Here is a 19226-nt window from a genome sequence, read left to right on the forward strand (position 1 = left end):
TGTGAAAAATATCACCTCACCCAAGATTCGAACCTGAAACCTCCCTCAATCCGTGACGGGTGTCTTACCAAATTCGACCACTGAGGCATGTGATGATATTTATCGCAATAATCAGTGTTTTAAGTCCGACAAATAATCGGCGCGCGTTTTATTTGGTTGGAAATATGTGTATTATTAATACACACAGAAATATTATTATAACCAAAATCCAGTCCTGACCGTAAACAGCTTGTTCTTTAATTTAATTGTAATATTTCGCTTCTGTTTTACTTATTATATTAAGTTTTGTTTTAAAATAACCCGTAAAAATATAAAAAATGCAATTGTTTGTACGTGATGTAGCAAGCTAATAACAGTATCTACTCCGTCATACTGAATTATTTCATCAAATTAGAGAGAAGTGGTTTTCCTATTAATATAGATAAATGTATTTCCTATCGATTGATACGTTTTTCTTATCACAGATATAGAAGCCGATTTCGGATGTATAACTATAGCATCGAAATCTGAATTCCTCAAAATTATACCGACCCCCTTCCCCCCTTCCCCATCCAATAACCTTTCAATACCAAATTTAAATTAGCTTTCTTGCATCTAGCTGCATTTAAAAATTCTTCTAACAAAAATTGTGTCAGTTATACACATTCCTCGTTGCTAGCAAATACACTTAACTGCTACGAAAATTATAACATTTATAACAAGCGTATAAATAATGTTCCATTCAATCTTAGTGACACGCGGATTGGATTTGGCGTATAAGATTTGCCAGGATTCGTCGCGGAACCTCCGTTTCGAGGGCGCACCGCGGGCGAGTTTGTCGCGCGAAGCGCGTGTAACGACGGATTCGTTTCGATTCTCACATTATATCACCGGCGCACGTCCCCAGAGATAAGTAACAGGCCGAGGGAATTCGCCTGGGAGTTATGGGAACGGCACGACAAACAGCAAACCCAAGAGTATCCGATGTACGCGCTAGCATATTGCGCCGGGGAAGCCCGTGGGGTCTTCCGTGCTAGGAGTCGAGGTCGAGCGAAAGAAAAAGAGAGAGGGACAAAACCGTCGCGGGCAGCGGGAGGTGGATTCGCTCGTAGGGTAGGTTCGAGCGTGCATGCAAGCGACGTTACCGCGGCCCATTGTGCTCGCAATTGTTGCCCATAATCTTGCGTCGCACTTGACACGCGCTCCAACGACGACACCCGTCGATGAGAGCCAACAACAGCTGCATTTCAGCATCTTTCACGATTAAATCCCGTTCGCGCTTTATTACACGTGTATACTTATAGCGAAATCAAATTCTTGAACTATGTCGGAATTTTATTAGGAACGGGTTTTCAAAGGATAAAGATGTAAAAAAGGTCCAGTGGCAAATTCTTAATTTATACTCGTTGGTGCTTTGTCTGGATTTTTGTCTACCTAACTAATACGTGGTTAATTATATGTTTAACTATGTGAAAATTTCTTACACAGTTTTCCAGATCAAGTGTTCAATTTCTGACCATTTTATTTTCAATTGACCAGATTCAGAAATTATTAACGTTGATATTTTAAAAACAAAGGATATATAAAAGGATATAAAATTAATGAATAAAGGTGTACGTGCTAGTAATGCATTACAAATTTAAATAAATAATGTGACAAACGTTTCGACCTGTAATAAGGTCATCTTCAGTGCGATATAACAAAAACCGTCGCTTACAAACTAAAATCGATGAAATATCGGATTATAAAAGTTCACAAGTCATGTATGTAGTATACCAAATTGTCTGGATTAAATCTTTTTGTATAGAGTCTCTTGATATCCCATTAAGATTCTAATTCAGAAGTAGGGGAGACCGGGGGTCGTTGGCACAAGAGGCGAGTTGGCAATGCGTCCCGTTTATGTATTTATAGCGAAAAAAACAATGGAAAAGTTATCACAAAATATCTTTTATATGACATAGGTACTTTTCCCAAAGTTTTATTTTAATCAGACAAGTATTACAATAGAAAAAGAGAAAACTCTAGTCAAGAGGTGGCAAGTAAATTTTCGAGCGTTTAAAAATATCGTATTAATGTTCTTCAGCTTGAGAAGTAAATCAAAGTGACGTATCATTAGTTAAAAGAAAAGTTTCTGTTACTATACGACATGTCATTTTGAGGAACAATAGTAATTTATTGTAAGAAAACGACTGAAATAAAACGTATGTCGCGATGGGGTATGTTGGCTCATATCAAGACACGCTTAGCTTGACTTGTTGTTGCCGCGCGCGTGAGACCTGTTTGAGCATGTTATTTGCTACCTACAATGCTGATAGAAGCTAGATATACATTATATTAATATTTTTATGTTGAAGAAAGGTAAATCTAAAATAGTTTACAATTGTTTTTCTGCAACAGCATTTTGCTATTCGATTATTACAAAATAACTTCAAAAGATACAATCTTTATCAAGAAGTACGTATCTGTTACCCGTTTTGTGTTTCTATTACGTTTTCATTAATTTAACATGGACTTTTGTCGCATAGCCAACTTACCCTACTATCGGGGCAAGTTGGCTACAATGCAGCATGTTCGTATTTCACTTATTACAAAGAAACTATACAGTATACAGGAGCGTTCCTGGCATGAAAATGTACTTATTACAGTGCCAGACTAGAGTCAAGCTCAACAGGGTCTTCTTTCCCCGCTAATTTTTCCAAGCCCGTTCCCTTGGCAGTGGTTTCGCTAGATAGTAGAAAAAGGTTCTCTCTATCATATTAGTACTGTTTAATCATGATAATTAGTTGTATAAAAACTCAAATGCCGAAATTGTGAAAACGGTGCCAACGAGCCCCGGTCTCCCCTATACGAGCTCTCAATTTGACGTATCTATTTAGTATAAATAGCAGGTATTTGCATCGAATATTTTACATTTTAGTTACGAAAATATCGATTGCAAAAAGAAATGTGTCAGTGAAATCACGATCCAACGTAAACTATGCTTGCTAAAAACGGTAAAACCGAATCAATCCCTCCGATGCTGCGTGGCATTATTTTACTTTTTCCCCATGGAGCAACTGGATGCTGTAACACTAACGACAACGCGAGAGGCAGGATCTTGAGAAATCGGCGGTATCTCTCGCAAGACTCTATACGTTCCTCCACCGCATCAGATGTTTACTTTCTGCAAACTATATAGATTACAGGCGTGCAGGACTACAAGGGGCGAAATCAGTGAATCGCTGTAATCATCGGGAACATCGCATGCCGCGCGCACGTTTCCGCACGGCGAAATAGCCGACGCGGGAAGGCCCGGCCGCGCGCGCGCGCGCGTTTCAGGGACTAGAGACTCCTGAAACGAACCAACCCCCGGAGTTCCCCCGGGAAATCAGCGAGGCATGAGACTTCGCCGGGTCTCTCGGTAGGTAGGTGGAAAGCCGGCGGCGCACATCGACCGAGCGTGCACGTGTGCCCGAAACACGCGTGCCAGCTTTTACGAGCGTTGACAGTGCTCCGTAGAGCACCCTCGTTGTTGCTGCTGCCGAACGGCTGCTGCCAAAGCCAGAGAGGAGCCGAAGGTAAAACCTGCCCTTGCCCGCTAAATTCTCCTCCTTCAAGCGAATCGAGCGAAGATTTGCACTTCGCGAAGAGAGTCGCACGCGATGAAGACCATTTGGAAATATCTCTCTTTCGTGGAGTTACTTCAAATGCATGAGCTCTTTTTTTTTATCTGAGAGAAACATGTAAAGATTTTATTAAATTTGTTCTAATGAAGTAAAGTTAAAACTTTAATTGCGGTTAATTCTTTTGTTTAACAAATTAGTCTTATCTTTAAACTAACATGATTTTTGTGCTCGTAAATTGACCGTTTGACTTTTTTACATAGCTTTGCTTTTATCATGCAAATGATTTATTGTTTTATAAAGATAAAATCATTCACTTGATAAAAGCAAAGCTTTTATTTAAAAAATTTTGACATGTAAGTGCTATTTTTGATGCGTAAAACTAAATTATAATCAAATCACATTTTTTAAACTGTAAAATTAGCTAATAATATAATATCCAGGATTTCTTAATTTTATTAAATTAATTAAATTGCTACAAATTTTTGCTGTAGATTATAAATCCTTTTCATTCTAATGTCTATCAAAAAAATTAAATATTTTAATATTCTGCAATCAACGTGTTAGTGCAAGGAGCAACGTGTCAGTGCATCGCATGTAACACCGCAATATCGATGCAGTGTTAAAAGGTTGGTGTGTTTGTTTGTTGTTGAGATACGAAGTGTACGCGCCGATCATGGGAATAGTACAGGACGAAGTAAATACACTCTTGTAGGGATAAAAACGGTCGGCTATCGTTCTGTTTGCATCATCATCCTTTGATTTATCCGGTGGTCACGTAGTGGACGCGCTGTGTGCCGATAGTATCCGAGGATAACGATTATTATCGGTTCCTTGCACGCGCCGTTATTTGCTGAGATTAGTCGTAACAGGCTTATACGTGATTCGGACTTCCCAATTTCGATGATTGCATACAAACACGTTGAAAAATGCATTTGTTTCTAAATTTTGTTGCAAATTTAATTACATTAATTCTACAATAATTCTTATATAAGTATAAAGAATATTTACAAAGTATATAAGCTTATGTATTAATATATATATTTCAGAAAATTTAGAAAACGAGAGAGAGAGAGAGGCATTTATAAAATTTATAAAATAGTAATACTTTTCATTATATCTATTTCAAATCAGTTTAAGTGCATTAATCAAGCTTATATAAAGAGGATTGCTCTTAATCCCTTAATCCCTTGCATTTAATTATTTAATTAAAAATCTAATTTGCATTTCCAATTGTGTTCTGACTGAACAAATTGACGATCGAATTGATCGATCGAAACTGTATTTATTACGTTCGTATTAATTACGTTCACGCTCGAATACGAAAATGCTAAAAAGAAAGAGTCACCGCGAAGCTATCGTGCCGTTTCATCGAGGGCGTAGCGTCGCACGGAAATCATTTGGACCTCCACCTGTTACCGTTGCGGTGCGTGCTGAAAACCTGTAGGGATGAGCTTCTCTGAGTGCTATCGATCGTGCGGGATCAATGGATACAATTATCCGGTCACGTGTCGGGCTAACGGCGAACAAGTAGCCAGAGAGGAAGAGAATGGAGCCGGAGAGCGCATCCTAGCTCTCGTCGGTCCTTCGCGGCGTCCGCGACATTGATAAATGTCGCACGCGTGACGCACATTCTGTCGCCGGTCGCGTCTCGTGGATTATTTGAAAAAATTGTTCACCGCACAGAAAAAAAAGAAGTGTTAAATCAAGACTTATATTCTTGTATATAAATAAGATAATCTTCTTATAAGAATTTCAACTTTTTATTTTAACTTTTTTTTCTTGATTAAACTATAAATAAATACCTTCATTTAAACAAGTTTTCTTCGTTTAACGCATAATTTATATCTCATTTCAAGATTATAGATTCTTGCTTATACATATACAAAAATATGAGTCTTGTTTTAACATTTCTTTTTTTTCTGTGCAACCCTTTCTCTAAGAGACAGAGCAAGTGTTCTCTTGGAAATAAAATTGGTGCCCATTAAGAGACAGAGCATATTATTCACTTTACCGTGAATCGGACAACGAGAAAGGAGCTGTACAATTCTGTTCATAAAGAAACACAGAGAACGCAAAAGCGTAAAATGTTCCAACTGCAGGGAAAACCGAGAGGAGAGACAATGCTGATTTTTCCAAAAGCGAGCCTGAGAGAATACTTTAGCGGCATTAAGCCGTTAAGCGCACTTTTGTTCTTTTAACGTCCGACATGACTCTTATCGTTAAGAATTCTAACACTTAAGCAACAATACATATAATTTGCTCTCGCAACAATGATTCGAGATTGCTGATCCTGATTACCGCGTTATAACGGTAAATCGTAATAATTACGGGAGCGAACTGAGAAAATTCTCCCGCGGGATACCGCAGCCTGATAAAATCCAGATCGTTCCCTCCGTTCTCGAGGGATGTGGGCTCTCACGATCGGCGACCTAGTGCCGAATCTCTATCGACGAGCATGGAAAAGGACCGAATCGGACGGAGATTCGAATTTAATAATGAAACTTTGCTCTCGGTGGGGTAGATCGTAATCGATGATCGGCGGAAGTCGCGATTCAATTACGCCAGATCTTCTCACGAATAGAATGGAAGGTACAAAATTGGATATAGACGTCAATATTTCATTTATAACACTTATATTCGACATGTTGAATTGTTTCATTAACTGCTACAACAAAATTAATTACAAAGTTAATTCAGTTAGTTGGAAAGCGGACGGATCTTCAATCTCAAGTTTGTATTTCTTTAATTCTTATGCAGTAATAATATCAATCGATAATATCTTTAATTAAACGATTATATCTTTTAGGTAATTTGTAACATGGCGCGCGCAAATGTCATCCCACATTACATAATCTATATCTATATACGGTACATAGAACGATATAAAAGATTAGAGTACTTAAAACAATTTGAAAAGGGCCAGGAGAAAAAATTTTCAGCAACAATATCTTTTTACAATATATCCGCATCTTCAACGGCAATAAAAACATTTCAATGCACGCCTTGAAAAATATCCTCCTAATATATATTCCGCGTATGTACGCTGGTAATATTTTTTTATACGCTTCATTATAATTGGGGGCTCGCGTGCGTTTATACAGGCGTAACGATTTCGCTGGCGTCCATGCCTCGGCAGGTTGGGTAATCAAGCGTAATGCTTTCGGGCTTCGAACGTATACGCTCTATTTGCACCACGCATCATAGCTACGGTAATAACGTCCCATGAGGACCTAATGTCGAGTCCGTGCTCGATTCGAGCCATAATACGAAGCGTGCGTGCGTGTGCACCATCGTGTGTCACCCCGCGCTATGTCGTGACGTGCTACAGATTTTTCTTAACCGTGAACCTCAAGGAGACGATCAACATACTCTCGTGAAGCGGTCTCATGATTTTAAATTTGAATAAACAGCCTTCATCCCAGCGCGAGACCATTTTTTCCGAGAGATTTTGAATGGATTCAACGAGTTATACTCTCATGTACGAATTCATTAACCAACTTTTCGTTGAAGATTAGAACGTTTTTTTTTTAACAGAATTAAATTAGATATATCTATTATTTTGCAAGGTTTTTTTTTTAAATTTAAATTTTGTGTCCCTTAAAATTCTATTATAATAAAAGCCTGTATAAAATTACTAAAAAATAAAATTTCATTATCTAAGTTTAAAGCTTGCTTGCTCTCTAAAATTCTTGGAGTGGGAATAGCGCCACTCCGGTGAGATTTCACTCTTTTGGAGTAAGATTTCACTCTTTTGGAGTGAGTGCAAGAAATTTAGAGAGTGCATTTTATAATATGTGTAGATATACATAAAAATAATTTCGGAGACTAATCGCTAATATTCGTATGAAAAGGAATCTCATATAAAGAGCGAATTCTTGAATGATTTATTTTTCCTTATTAATCGAAATCTAAATTAGTACGCCAGATAAAAGTCTGTATCCAAACACTCGTTATCCGTAATTATGGAAGATGTATAATAGTAATTACCACACAGCATTCACACAAACGCCTGTTACGTGAGTTGAAATATTTTTGCAATTTAGCTTTTAGCTTTTCGCGTTATATGCGGAATGTCGTTGTTGCATGTATCGGGACACACGTGCGCTGTAAATCATACATTACGATCAATTAAAATAATTACAGGTAAGTAGCTTTCGTGCAGCTCATATCGGATCAATCTACACGTAACGTCGCTTTTTAACTTGTTGCATAAATATAAGATAGGACATGCGAGGATCGTGTTGTACTACTTGCGAAAGCCTCTCGATACAATATGGATACTTCCGAGATTAACGATAAGCATAACGAACGAGAATCGTAGTAGAAAAATTGTACTTGTTAAATTTAAACTGTTAAATAATCGCATAAGTTTTGATAGTTTTAACTCCGTGTTAAAGTTTAACACCGTCATATTAAATACAAAGTCAGTGGTTGCCAGTTTGATAACTTCTAAAAACTATTCATTTTAAAAATAGGTACACTATTTCTTTTAATTTGCACACTTTTTAAAATTTTAAATTTAACCTTTTTATGAATTGATAGAGGGTCAGCTTATTAGCACAAATGGGGGTTTTGTAATCGACACAATGTCAAATCGATGTTGATTTTTGGAGTTCAGGCTATATGGTCCTGCATATATGTATATATGGACTTCGCATATGGACTTTTAATCGCGTATAAAGCTGGATCTAATTAACCAAATCTTAAAGAATTTTATATCAAATAGGGGTAGAAAAGACTGAAGAATATAACAGAATTAGAAATAGCCCGATATCTCAAAATTTGAGGAAGTTACAGCAACCAAGGACATCAAATCCGTACATACGTACACACACATTTTTGTAAAAATGTGATTTTTCGACATTTTAGAACATTCCGAACACATTGCCATGGCATAGAAAACTGAAAAAAATTTTTTTCACGAAAACAAAGCTTTCTCTATGAGGAAGCAAAAATATTATATATATATATATAACAACAGAACATTAATATACTACCAACATTATTTCTAAGTCCAAATTACAAGGAATTTTGAACTGTTGCATTAAACTGAAATAAATATCGGAGTAACATTTGAAAAATATTCGTTGTATAATATTTTTCAAATATGTGTGTAATATTATTAAAATACGTTCAAGAAATACACAAAGTCACTATTTCTAAACATTAATTTAATGTTTTTTTTTACTGGATATCCTTATTCAGATTGAATCCAATCTGCTTAACGTTAAGAGCACCGTATTTCATAGGTTTCTTTTATTTCTACTCTCGTTTATATTATGCATTAAAATCAAATATACTCATAAAGCTACACAAGCTTTAAATTTTGTCATTATATTCCGTCCACCAAATATCGCATGTTCTATATTTTAACACTACGATTGGAAGAACTACCAATCAAATATACTCTGCGAGTCGCGACGGTAATAAGACTCCACAAGTATACCCCGCCTAGCTCTTGTCGTCCGATTATATGCAGTGTTGTCACTGTCGCGAGTAGTATTCCAAATAATCAGACAGGTTCTTTTCAACAACAAGCAAAGAGACGTTGCAGAGACTTTGACGAAAAGGGATACTGCATGAGGGGAGATCTTTGTCCCTATATGATCACGGCACAGACCCAGTTGTACTGGAAGATGTGGCACTTAGTCGTGTTTTGAGTTTCGGACCGCATAGTGCTCAAGCTCCAGGAACAGTTCCAGTGGCCACGGTACCAGAACCACCGCAGGGTCCTAACGGTAATCCACCACCGCCAGATCTCTCTCTTGCCAGTTTACCACCACCTCATTTAAGAAACCACCATTCTAATATGGAATATAATCCGGACGCACCCAGCATGGAGCCACGAATGCCATGGGGTAGACATCCGCAACCTGCGTCTGGGATTTACGGCAGGGGGCAAAGAGAACTGATCAGTGAGAGCGTTGATCGGGGTAATGAATATTGTTGTCGAATTTGTTTATATATTTAAGTCGGCGCGGCCGAGCGCTCGCGAGAAAGCGCGTTTTAGCCTGCGCGCGGTTAATTAGTGCGGTGTCATCTTGGTAGGGGCGCATGCGGCCATACCATACTATATCTGATTTTATAATTATTTTGTTAATAATTAAGCTAATTTTATTTTAATTCTATTTTAATGGGTAAGTTGTTAGTAACTATTAGTATACATACGCAAGAGTTATGTTTCCATGCTAAGATACATCTGTCACTCTGCTACGGTAAAAATAATTTCAATAGAGACTACATTTTGTATTTATTTATGATTACGAGTTAATTCCTTGTAAATACTATGATTAAAACAAATTTTATCTCGCACTTTAAACTTGTGATTAATGACATAAACATAATCTATTGATCATAATTTTAAGTTGTAGAATAGCATACGGATTGTAAAATTATAAGCTCATATAAAATGCTGCAAAAGTTGCATTCGTAATTCGATCTAATTATTTTACAAAGTGTTGAAAGTTTCTTGATCGCAAAAGTACGAAGCTGGTCTTGTGTTTGTTTTTTTTGTCGGAAAAATTGTTTAAAAGGGCATTGCACTCATTGTCAGTTAGATGACACGACACAAGCCGGCAGGCAGCGCGCTACTTCTCGTTTCGTAACTAATTGGAACACTGTCAGTGCATGCAATAAGTGCCAAAGTGTACAATTACGATTTGGCAAGTCGGCTCAATTATTTAATTTATTAATTAATTATTCGTAATGATATATCGCGATGTCTATTTCACGAATCGGATTTGTACGCGACACTTTTATTAAACGCGAAAGATATATATAAATAGAAATTACAAAATATATAATTAAAATGCTTCCGTGCAATTGTTAAATCTTTACGCGTATTTTAATTAAAATATATCTAGTATTGCGTACTTATTTTTTTTGACCCGTCAACTATAACTCGCTGATTAATTTAAAATTCTGAGCTCGAAGTTACCGTCAAATAAGAGTCCACAGAATGCATACGGTGCATATTGCACGATTTGCACGTATAATATTTAATTGAAAAGTAGAGAATGTATTCGATGAAAAATTATTGCACAAAGGATTAAGAGTTTAATTATTGACCACAAAAATTCAAACCTTGTGTTTGTTTCTCCGTCCAATAAGTGGTTATAGATCAAAAGTACGTTGCAATATCAGTCGGGCGCAACATCACGACAATATTATTACTTAATTAAATAATCACGTATAAGGTTTGATAGTTTTAATTATCGTCTGCTTATATATATTATCTTGCAATATGTTTGTATTGCACGATTCTTCGAACGAATTTTAATTACCGTGATGCAGTCTCAGTATCAACGCTGCTGAGCGGATGAATTACGTTCTATTTCTTAAATTTGTAGGTATTAGACTGACTGATTTATATATAGGGCTTTCCGCGCAGCGAGCCGGATTTAATCACTCCGTGCGGGATCCGTTCTTCGCGATGGAACAAAGGCGGCATTTGAGTTCGGCATTCGGGCGAACATGCTCGTCCATCTGTAAAAGTCAGCGGCGTCTCCCCGTGCAAAACGGAGCTTCCTAGATTCTAATCAGGGACTGCGTGTACCTATTAGGGACATTCATTGTGCGTGGGTGTACCGTGAATACGACAGGGGTAAGTCTCCCCCTCGGGATAGCCCCCCATCGAAAAGCCAGGGATCTGACTTCGCTCTTTTTCTTTTTGTGTTTCTCCCTCTCTCTCTCTTTCTCTCTCCACGGAACCGTCACTTGTCACGTATGATTATGTGCGCGATTCCCTTATTTTCAAGCTACAAACACTATCACACGCGCGACGCATGCGACCAGCACGGGGTGTACATGTTCTATACAAATATATACATATAATATAGTTTGTTGACTGGCGATACAACCGAAAAAAAAACAATGATTTCTTATAAGAATAAGTCGATGCGGAAGAGAGAGAGAACAGAAGTTAGTTTTATCCTAAATTAACTGCAGTCAAAAATTTAGAATTTTAATTAGCCAACGCGGAAAGAATGTTTATTTAATTTAATTTTGTTTTTTCTAATTTTAAATCAAGAGACTTTATAATTGCTAAATTAATGTAAAAGACATTAAAGAATAAAGTCTTATATCCTATGTATGCAAATGGCGTTTAGTTGTTGTTAATGAAACTTCTAGATGTATAAATAAAGATCACGTTATTAAGTTTTAATTGTATTATAGCAAAAGAGAGTTAAAAAATAATTATGATGAATAATGAGCGCATTAACTTAATAGTTTTATTCGCATTTATATCTTTTAACATCTTATATCTGTACATTTTATAGTGTGTGTTACTAAAATATTTCATAATTTAATCTTATAATTTCTAATGAAAAGGCGTAACCACTTTTATCGTCCTCTTTTATCTCTTTTCCTCACGCAAGCATACACACCCCTTCAGGTAGCAGCGCGACATGCTGGACTCACCGTCGGGGTTAACGAGCATCAACGAGCACGAGGATCGCCCTGCGTAAAAACATATATACAGCGCGACGTCCTCGTGCAGGCTTCCAGAAGTTATCGGGCTACTTCCGAGGCAGCGCTATACCGCGGCGCGCCGGCCAGCTATCTTTCAATGATCGCGCATCTGTCGTGCATTTTGGTGAATCACTCCGTTCCGTGGAGCGCCCGGACGGGCGTTGCTCCATATTATGGCTTCCACGGTCCGCGGGTGTTCCGGGATATTGCGTTCCCGATATAGACCAGCCGACTGACTGGCCGGGTCAGCTGCGGAAGCGGTGGCTCGTGCCACCGGCGCGCAGCGAAACCATAAGGCCCGCAATTATGGGGTTTGCGGTCGGCCCCGCGATGATTTGTCGGCCTCTTCCTCGGTAATTAACGGGATGACTTTCAACCGCGGCGCCCGCCGGCGACGCCGCGCCGAATCTTCCCGCGTGATTTTTTCGCTGTCTGCCGTCCACGTGAAGCCTAGGATCTACCTAGCCGATTTCCCAAACGTACGTCGGCGAATTCTAACGAGTTAATTGGACGGATTTGATATGAATTATTGAATAAAGTTTCTATTTTTGGATACAATATATAGACTTGTTAATAAACTCTTGAAATTTTCTTTTAAGGAGTCTATCAAGGATCTTGTTATCTCTAAAATTTGCTATCTCTGATATTTTTCCAGAAAACAGATTGTTACATTTTATGTAACTTATCGTGTGTAATTAATGATATTTAAATTTAATCTAAAAATATTTTTAAAAAGTTTTTACTATATATTTATATTTTAAGGGTTTATTTAATTTAAAAACTCTTTTAATTTTTAATAGTGTTATTTCGTAATTTTCCTGCCATTTTAGATATATATTCTCTATGATAGATAGATAATATAGATATATATATATATTCTTGCATATATTCTCTATACAATCAAACTTATTTCCCGTTTTACTGACAACATACAGCTTTCATTTACGTCCAAAGCATCACCGTGCGTGTTATAAATATATGAAATTATAGCGAGACGTTATTGTAATGGCCACTATACCCACCAGGGAAATTAATTTAATTGATGTTATCGAATGTTATTGAAACGTTTTTTAAAATAAACGTTTATTAAACAAATTTAACTGCACGTCAATTGTACACGAGCGTATATATATCGTTTGTATAAAAAATTTATGTTTTATTCGACTGTTATATTAAATATAAATCGGTAAAGCGCCTCTACCGCGCCCGCGGCGGAAAGGGACGTTATGAAATTTTATTCCCGCTGGCCGGCTCGAATATTATTTAGCGCGTCGCTTTTGCTGTTGTGTTTACCAAAGCTCTCCATTCTGCGACCGCAGAGAGAGAGAGAGAAAGAGAGAAAGGGGAGAGAAAGAGAAAAGCCTGTGCCTCCGCAATCGATATATGAAGCACCGCGGCACTCCCCGGAGAGAATCGCGATATGTATTTTCAGAAAGCGCTTGTACGCTCCTCGAGCACTGCACCCTCACCAGTTCGCGGAGCTTCTGTTTGCACGCGGTACCTTTCATCCGTGGCTGTTTACCGTTTGATCTTATTATTTCATTCGTCTAAATTTAAACACTTCACCCTTACGATACCCGTGGTTTGTTTTCCCGTCTCGCCGCCGCGAGACGACGTAGAACCGGATTGGAGGGGGCTCGCGCCGTTCACCCCCCTGAGGAGTCCTTGGCGGTGACGAATTTGGGCAAACTTATCGTAGCCCGAAACTATAACTTTCTTCCGCCGAATGTTAAAAGACTTAAAAAATATTTAAATTAAAAATAAATTATCTATAAGCATTTTTTAAAATTAAAGTTTTGCAAAAAATGTTACCTGTAATTTAAAGAGAAGAAGAACTGGTGTATATGATAAATAGGTATAAAATAAAAGGAAAAATTTAAAAATTTAATCGGAGACGAGAAACATAGTAGCTGTTTCCCGAACAATAGCAGATAATCGTTTTATGCAAACAAAGTAAAATTATATATTGTAATGAAAAATATGAGGAAAAACTCGTAAGTGCTAAAAATCCATAATGCGTGATTTTCGCATGACGAAAACCACAAAGGATGCAAGGTAAATCAAGACTGTCACAAACCCTCGAAAGCAAGCCGGTGAGTTTAACCGCGTTACAGGCTGGTATAAGCCAAACCAAACATTGACATGTTCAATCATAGCGATCTCTCATAGTCAGCTAGAGCGATGACGGAGGAGAAGGTGAAGGTGGAGGAGAAGGAGGAAGAGGGGGGAAGGAATGAGGGAGGCATGAACAAGCACATAGGATATGTAAGGCCAGATAGAGATAGAGAAAAAGAGAGGGAGAGAGAGAGAGAGAGAGAGAGAGAGAGAGAGAGAGAGAGAGAGAGAGAGAGAGAGAGAGAGAGAGAGAGAGAGGGAAGGATAAAGAAAGAGAGAGAGAGAGAACCGCATCGTACACCATCTGGCCTCTGACGGGGGGTTGGCACTAAGGGGTAGAAATTGAAATGAAAACAGGGCGCTACCCCAAAACCGTGCCGCGTCTTTGCTATGGTTGTCAATGAGGGCTATTAGGGGACGATATGTTTTTCTTCTTCACAGATTTCCTCTGTGACGCGTTGACTTCCACCTAGACCCGATGACAGGAGCGATGATTGCTCGTCCATGACGAGCAGACGAGACCGGGAAAGAGCGCGATGATTATTATTCATTCTCGTCTCACTATGTAATTGACAAACGCAAATAGAACGTCGAAAATATTATAAAGTATTATTCGCTATTGTTCAAATAATGCTCTAAATTACGAAGTTATAAAGTATATAAGTATAAAAACATCTTCGAGCTTTGTGTTTGAAATATTATCCATTAATTTATGTCTCATCCTATTAAATTAAGAAGTAATTCAAAAGTTTACGTTTTGAAATTAAAATGTTTTAAATTTTTATTTTTATTTTGTACAAAATGACACAAAATGATTTCTTACTTGTATCGTGTCAGTATTTTTATTAATAATGCAGAAATGCATTCGTCATGTTAATTTTCAAAATATAGCCACTCATAAATCATCGTGTTTACCTAATATTGTACGTCGATCTTTCTAACATGATCATGATAGTTTTTAATATGAATTTATGGATAACGACGTTGAACTCCATGATAAGTCTACGCGGTGACCATAAATGATGTACGCAGAGTTCGTTTATTGCTCTAATTGAGGTATGCGGGCAGTGCTCGAATTCTGAATATCTGCGGGTTATTTTCATCATATTGTTATGCATCGATTGACGGGTATAACGATACGCATCTCGTCTGCGAACTGTATAGAAATTATAAATTATCTGACGAAAATTACGAAATTAATGTTCATTGTGTATGCATGTAAATTGGCCAGAATATTAAATGTCATTATGTATTAATGTCGAAAAAATATAAATTTCGTATTTAATGTAATCATAACATTGTACATATCATTGTAATGTTATAAAAATGCAAAACTTTTCAAAAATTTTATTTGTGATATTTCAATCGAAGGAGCTGGAACTTTCAGTTAAAAAATCCGAGATTTAATAAATCTAAAATTTTACCCATTATCGACATTTATTATCATAATTTAGTAATTATATTCATGGCACGTATTTTATTACAATATACTGAAACTGTATATTCATTATATATATATTTGGCTTCATATATCATATTTATACATTATGTTCGAACACACTGGGAATATCGTAAATCGAGGAGCTGCGTTTATGCATTTTCGACCAAGGCGAAAAAAAGTGCGAATAATACACGTTACACGTGGTAACGATGTTCTGAATAGTGCTCGAGCTGCCTCGACGAGCACTTGGCGTAAGAGCATTGAGAAGGTCACGTGTCGACTCGTGCTTATACCGGATGTCATGGTTTTGTCGTATTTAACGCCTCCTCTATGGTCTATTCACTTCGCGGTAAAAGCATGGGCGGTTCCTTTTCCGCCTAAATAATAATCAACAACGTTTTCGAGGTGCAGAGGCCCATGCCATGAGAAACGAACGTATGCGATAACGCTGGTGAACAATTGACGCTGGACAACAATTGAAACAATGTTCGTTTTGATATAAAAAAATTATTACATACCCCCCTTAAGAAGAAATCTGAGAAAAGAAAAGAGAAAAAGAGAAAACAAATTAATAAAACTAATTATCTGTATAATTTTAATAAAAGTCAGAAAAAATTTCAGAAATTAAGATGTTTATAAAAAATATAAGTAATAAATTATTTAAAAATGTCAAACGGGTCATCCTTGGTAGTTCTAGTGTTAATAGATGTGCTCAATCTCAGAAAAAATTAACTGAAAATTAACTAAATTTTACAGTTCTTGCATTTATTTTAATTGATTGTAATTTTGTGTACATACACATATAACCTTATAAATATGTTAAAAATGTCGACGTCTCTTCATTTTTAATAGGAGAAATATGTTACGATGTGGCCGTGCGATAGCCGGCACTCCTTCACGTTGACACACTCGCCGTTACCGGCTTATTTCACTTACGCGGATAAGCGGACATTTTCACGGACGATTACGTGACGAGAGCATGGGAACTGGGCTACGGAATGCTTCGATTTAGTGCCGCCATAAATCTACGCGTGATTTGCAATGCGTGCCACGGACGATCGTGTGGGATCTCTCTCTTTCTCTCTCTCTCTCTGGGTGAGCGTAGGAGTGCCGCGTCAAGTATTGTTCCGGGCGCAACTATTTCGTCTACAATAGCCCGTTTGACAAAACCGCGAAGCAATGACCGTGATCGATCACGGTTTTGCTACGGCATCGTTTACGAATGATCACTGTCGATTACGCGCGAGATAAACCGTCAGGAATTGTTATGCTCGATTTTTTCAAGTGTAATCTACATTTCAAAAAATATATATTTTCCGATAAATGAGAAAAAAGAAAATGCATTAAGTCAGGAGAAGCCACGAGTTTACAAATTTTTGGATTTTCTTGCTAAAAGTTGATTTTAAAAAGATTTAATTTTTCTATAACGCTAGATTCTAGTGTAATTATGTAATTATTTTTAACAATATAGATTCTGCTTTGGTCTACTTTTTTTCTGCGTTCGTGACTCTCATTAATGCGTTCGACAAGTTTCCGTCTCACGTTTTAATGATATATCGTTCCCTAATGATTTTCTGATCCTCCACAATGTTATCGTGGACATCATCCACTTACGCATCGCCGGGAAGGGAGAGGGCAACGGGGTTGCCGAAGAAAGTCGACTATGGGGGACTAGAGACGCAGAGATAGATAGATAGATAGATAGATAGACAGATAGCTATAGATCGAGAAGAGAAACGGTGCGAGCGTACAATTATCCTAATGGAGCCGTGAACACCAGCACGCATTATCGATTCGACGTAAGCACTTTTATACTGACTCTCTACGTAACTCAAGCTACAGTATATAACTTGGCGCGACACACGAAGCGACTTTTTTTCGTCGTATACGTGAATTCGTAATTCACGCGTATTTCAATGAGCTTTTTTGTTGCGACCACTTATTCAAATACGTTATTTTTCAACGGCCTCTTTAATTTTAACTTTTGTTACTTTAATTTTCAAATTATATTTATTTATATTCTTGATCTATTTTTTATTTGTTTCTGCCCAAAGAAGCCTTTCTTCATTTTTTTTTGTTATTCCTCAAAACGCAGGGACAAATTTTACGATAGAAACAAATAAAAAATGGATCAAGAATATAAATAAATATAATTTGAAAATTAAGAGGCAACAGACATATTTGAAACGAAATGATACAAATCATACGTTTTTAATCAGAGAGTTCTTTTCCTTTCCTCCCCTCCCACAGAGACGGTCCCTCGTTCGAGCAAACTATAAAGTCTGCCGCGAAGCCATCTAAACGATTATTCCCAATTAACGGGCGGCCCACGAAAATCGGCAACAAACCCAGCGGGAAGGCGATCCTCGTACATCGGCGCACACGAGAGACGTCGGAATGAACAATCCACTCGTCAGTACGTGCCACGTGCTCGCACGTGCCAGGAACGTGCCGCGACAACTGGTGCCCCGCTCGCGCGTCGTGCCATGTGCCTCCGATGAATATGTACCACCCTGTACGCCGGAGGGGGTGACACGCGCGTGTTGCTTCGCAGGATGAAGGATTACACCGTGAGCGGTGACTGTGTTGTGTTACTTTTTCTCTATCTTCGTACAAAGAACGGAGTTCGCCTCTCTTCAATCTCGCGACGATTCCTCCTCTTAACAAAAATGACCGGGCAGCGATGCTCCTCGAATTACGAACCATCGGAAATAAAGCGTCCCTTCTGCAATGCATCCATATTTTTATGCGTATGGTATGTCTCAAATAAAAACGCGTTATACGATCGCCCGCATTCCGAGCGAGTATTATGTTTTCAAGTGGACGACGGCTTTATCGGACAATAAAGTTCTCGAGATGTAACTTCTAATCGACAATACTATCCCGTGACCAACTGTCGACACTTATATAGATCGAAGTTGAACGTGTTCTGGATAACATATGGGACAGAGTCGAGTGTGTCTCGCAGTGTGTTTCGTGACCCTTTTCGCGACAGACTACTTCAAGGATTGATACCATCATTTCGGGCTTTCTCGTTTGCAAATTGACACACTCTTAGCTTTCCCCTACATAGTTTATCTTCCACCCAATTTTCAACGTCCAATTTTATCCTTTTTTCCAGTAAAAAGCTGTCTTCGGTATTTAAGTGGAAGCGATATAATTTTAGTAGATTCAAATTTTGACGCAAGATGGATACTTGTATTTATTTCTGACGAGACAAAAGCGTGATACACTTGGCGCCAGCTCAATCTTTTAGCATTTATAGCGTTAAGGTTTAACAATAAATTAAAATAACAGTTCATTACCTAGTTTAAGTTTTAAAGATGCTCCTAAGAAATACTTATCGTAGAAAATAACATAAAAGTGTCAAATAAAAAAAAGCACTCACATTCTTCCTTGATAGTAAAACGGCTTGGCGTTTTGACCCTCCGTTCTAAAACAAAAGAAAAGAAAATGTAAACAAATTGAAGGGCTAAATTAAAAATAGTTTCCCCTATCAATATGCAACCAAGTTTAAAAAAAAGAAGAAAAACGGGCGGTGCCACGATGTAGTTGTTACTGTTTAACAATAAAATAATAGCAATAACAAAATTTTGGATTTAATTAAATTTGCT

The 19226-nt window shown here is 37.6% G+C and overlaps 1 protein-coding gene across 1 annotated transcript in view; it reads right to left on the reverse strand.

Annotated features, from left to right (window-relative positions):
- Nucleotides 1-19226, reverse strand: part of Lim3 (Lim3 homeobox protein) — a 60947-nt gene that overhangs the window by 25368 nt on the left and 16353 nt on the right. Inside the window, exon 2 of the mRNA XM_071719680.1 lies at nt 19001-19045. Within this exon, the coding sequence (XP_071575781.1) occupies nt 19001-19045 (45 nt within the window). The remainder of the gene's footprint in view (nt 1-19000; nt 19046-19226) is intronic.

The sequence above is a fragment of the Temnothorax nylanderi genome, unplaced genomic scaffold, assembly GCF_030848795.1.
Source record: "Temnothorax nylanderi isolate EJ_2023f unplaced genomic scaffold, tnyl_v1.0 TNYL_tig0306_pilon, whole genome shotgun sequence".
Taxonomy (NCBI): Eukaryota; Metazoa; Arthropoda; class Insecta; order Hymenoptera; family Formicidae; genus Temnothorax; species Temnothorax nylanderi.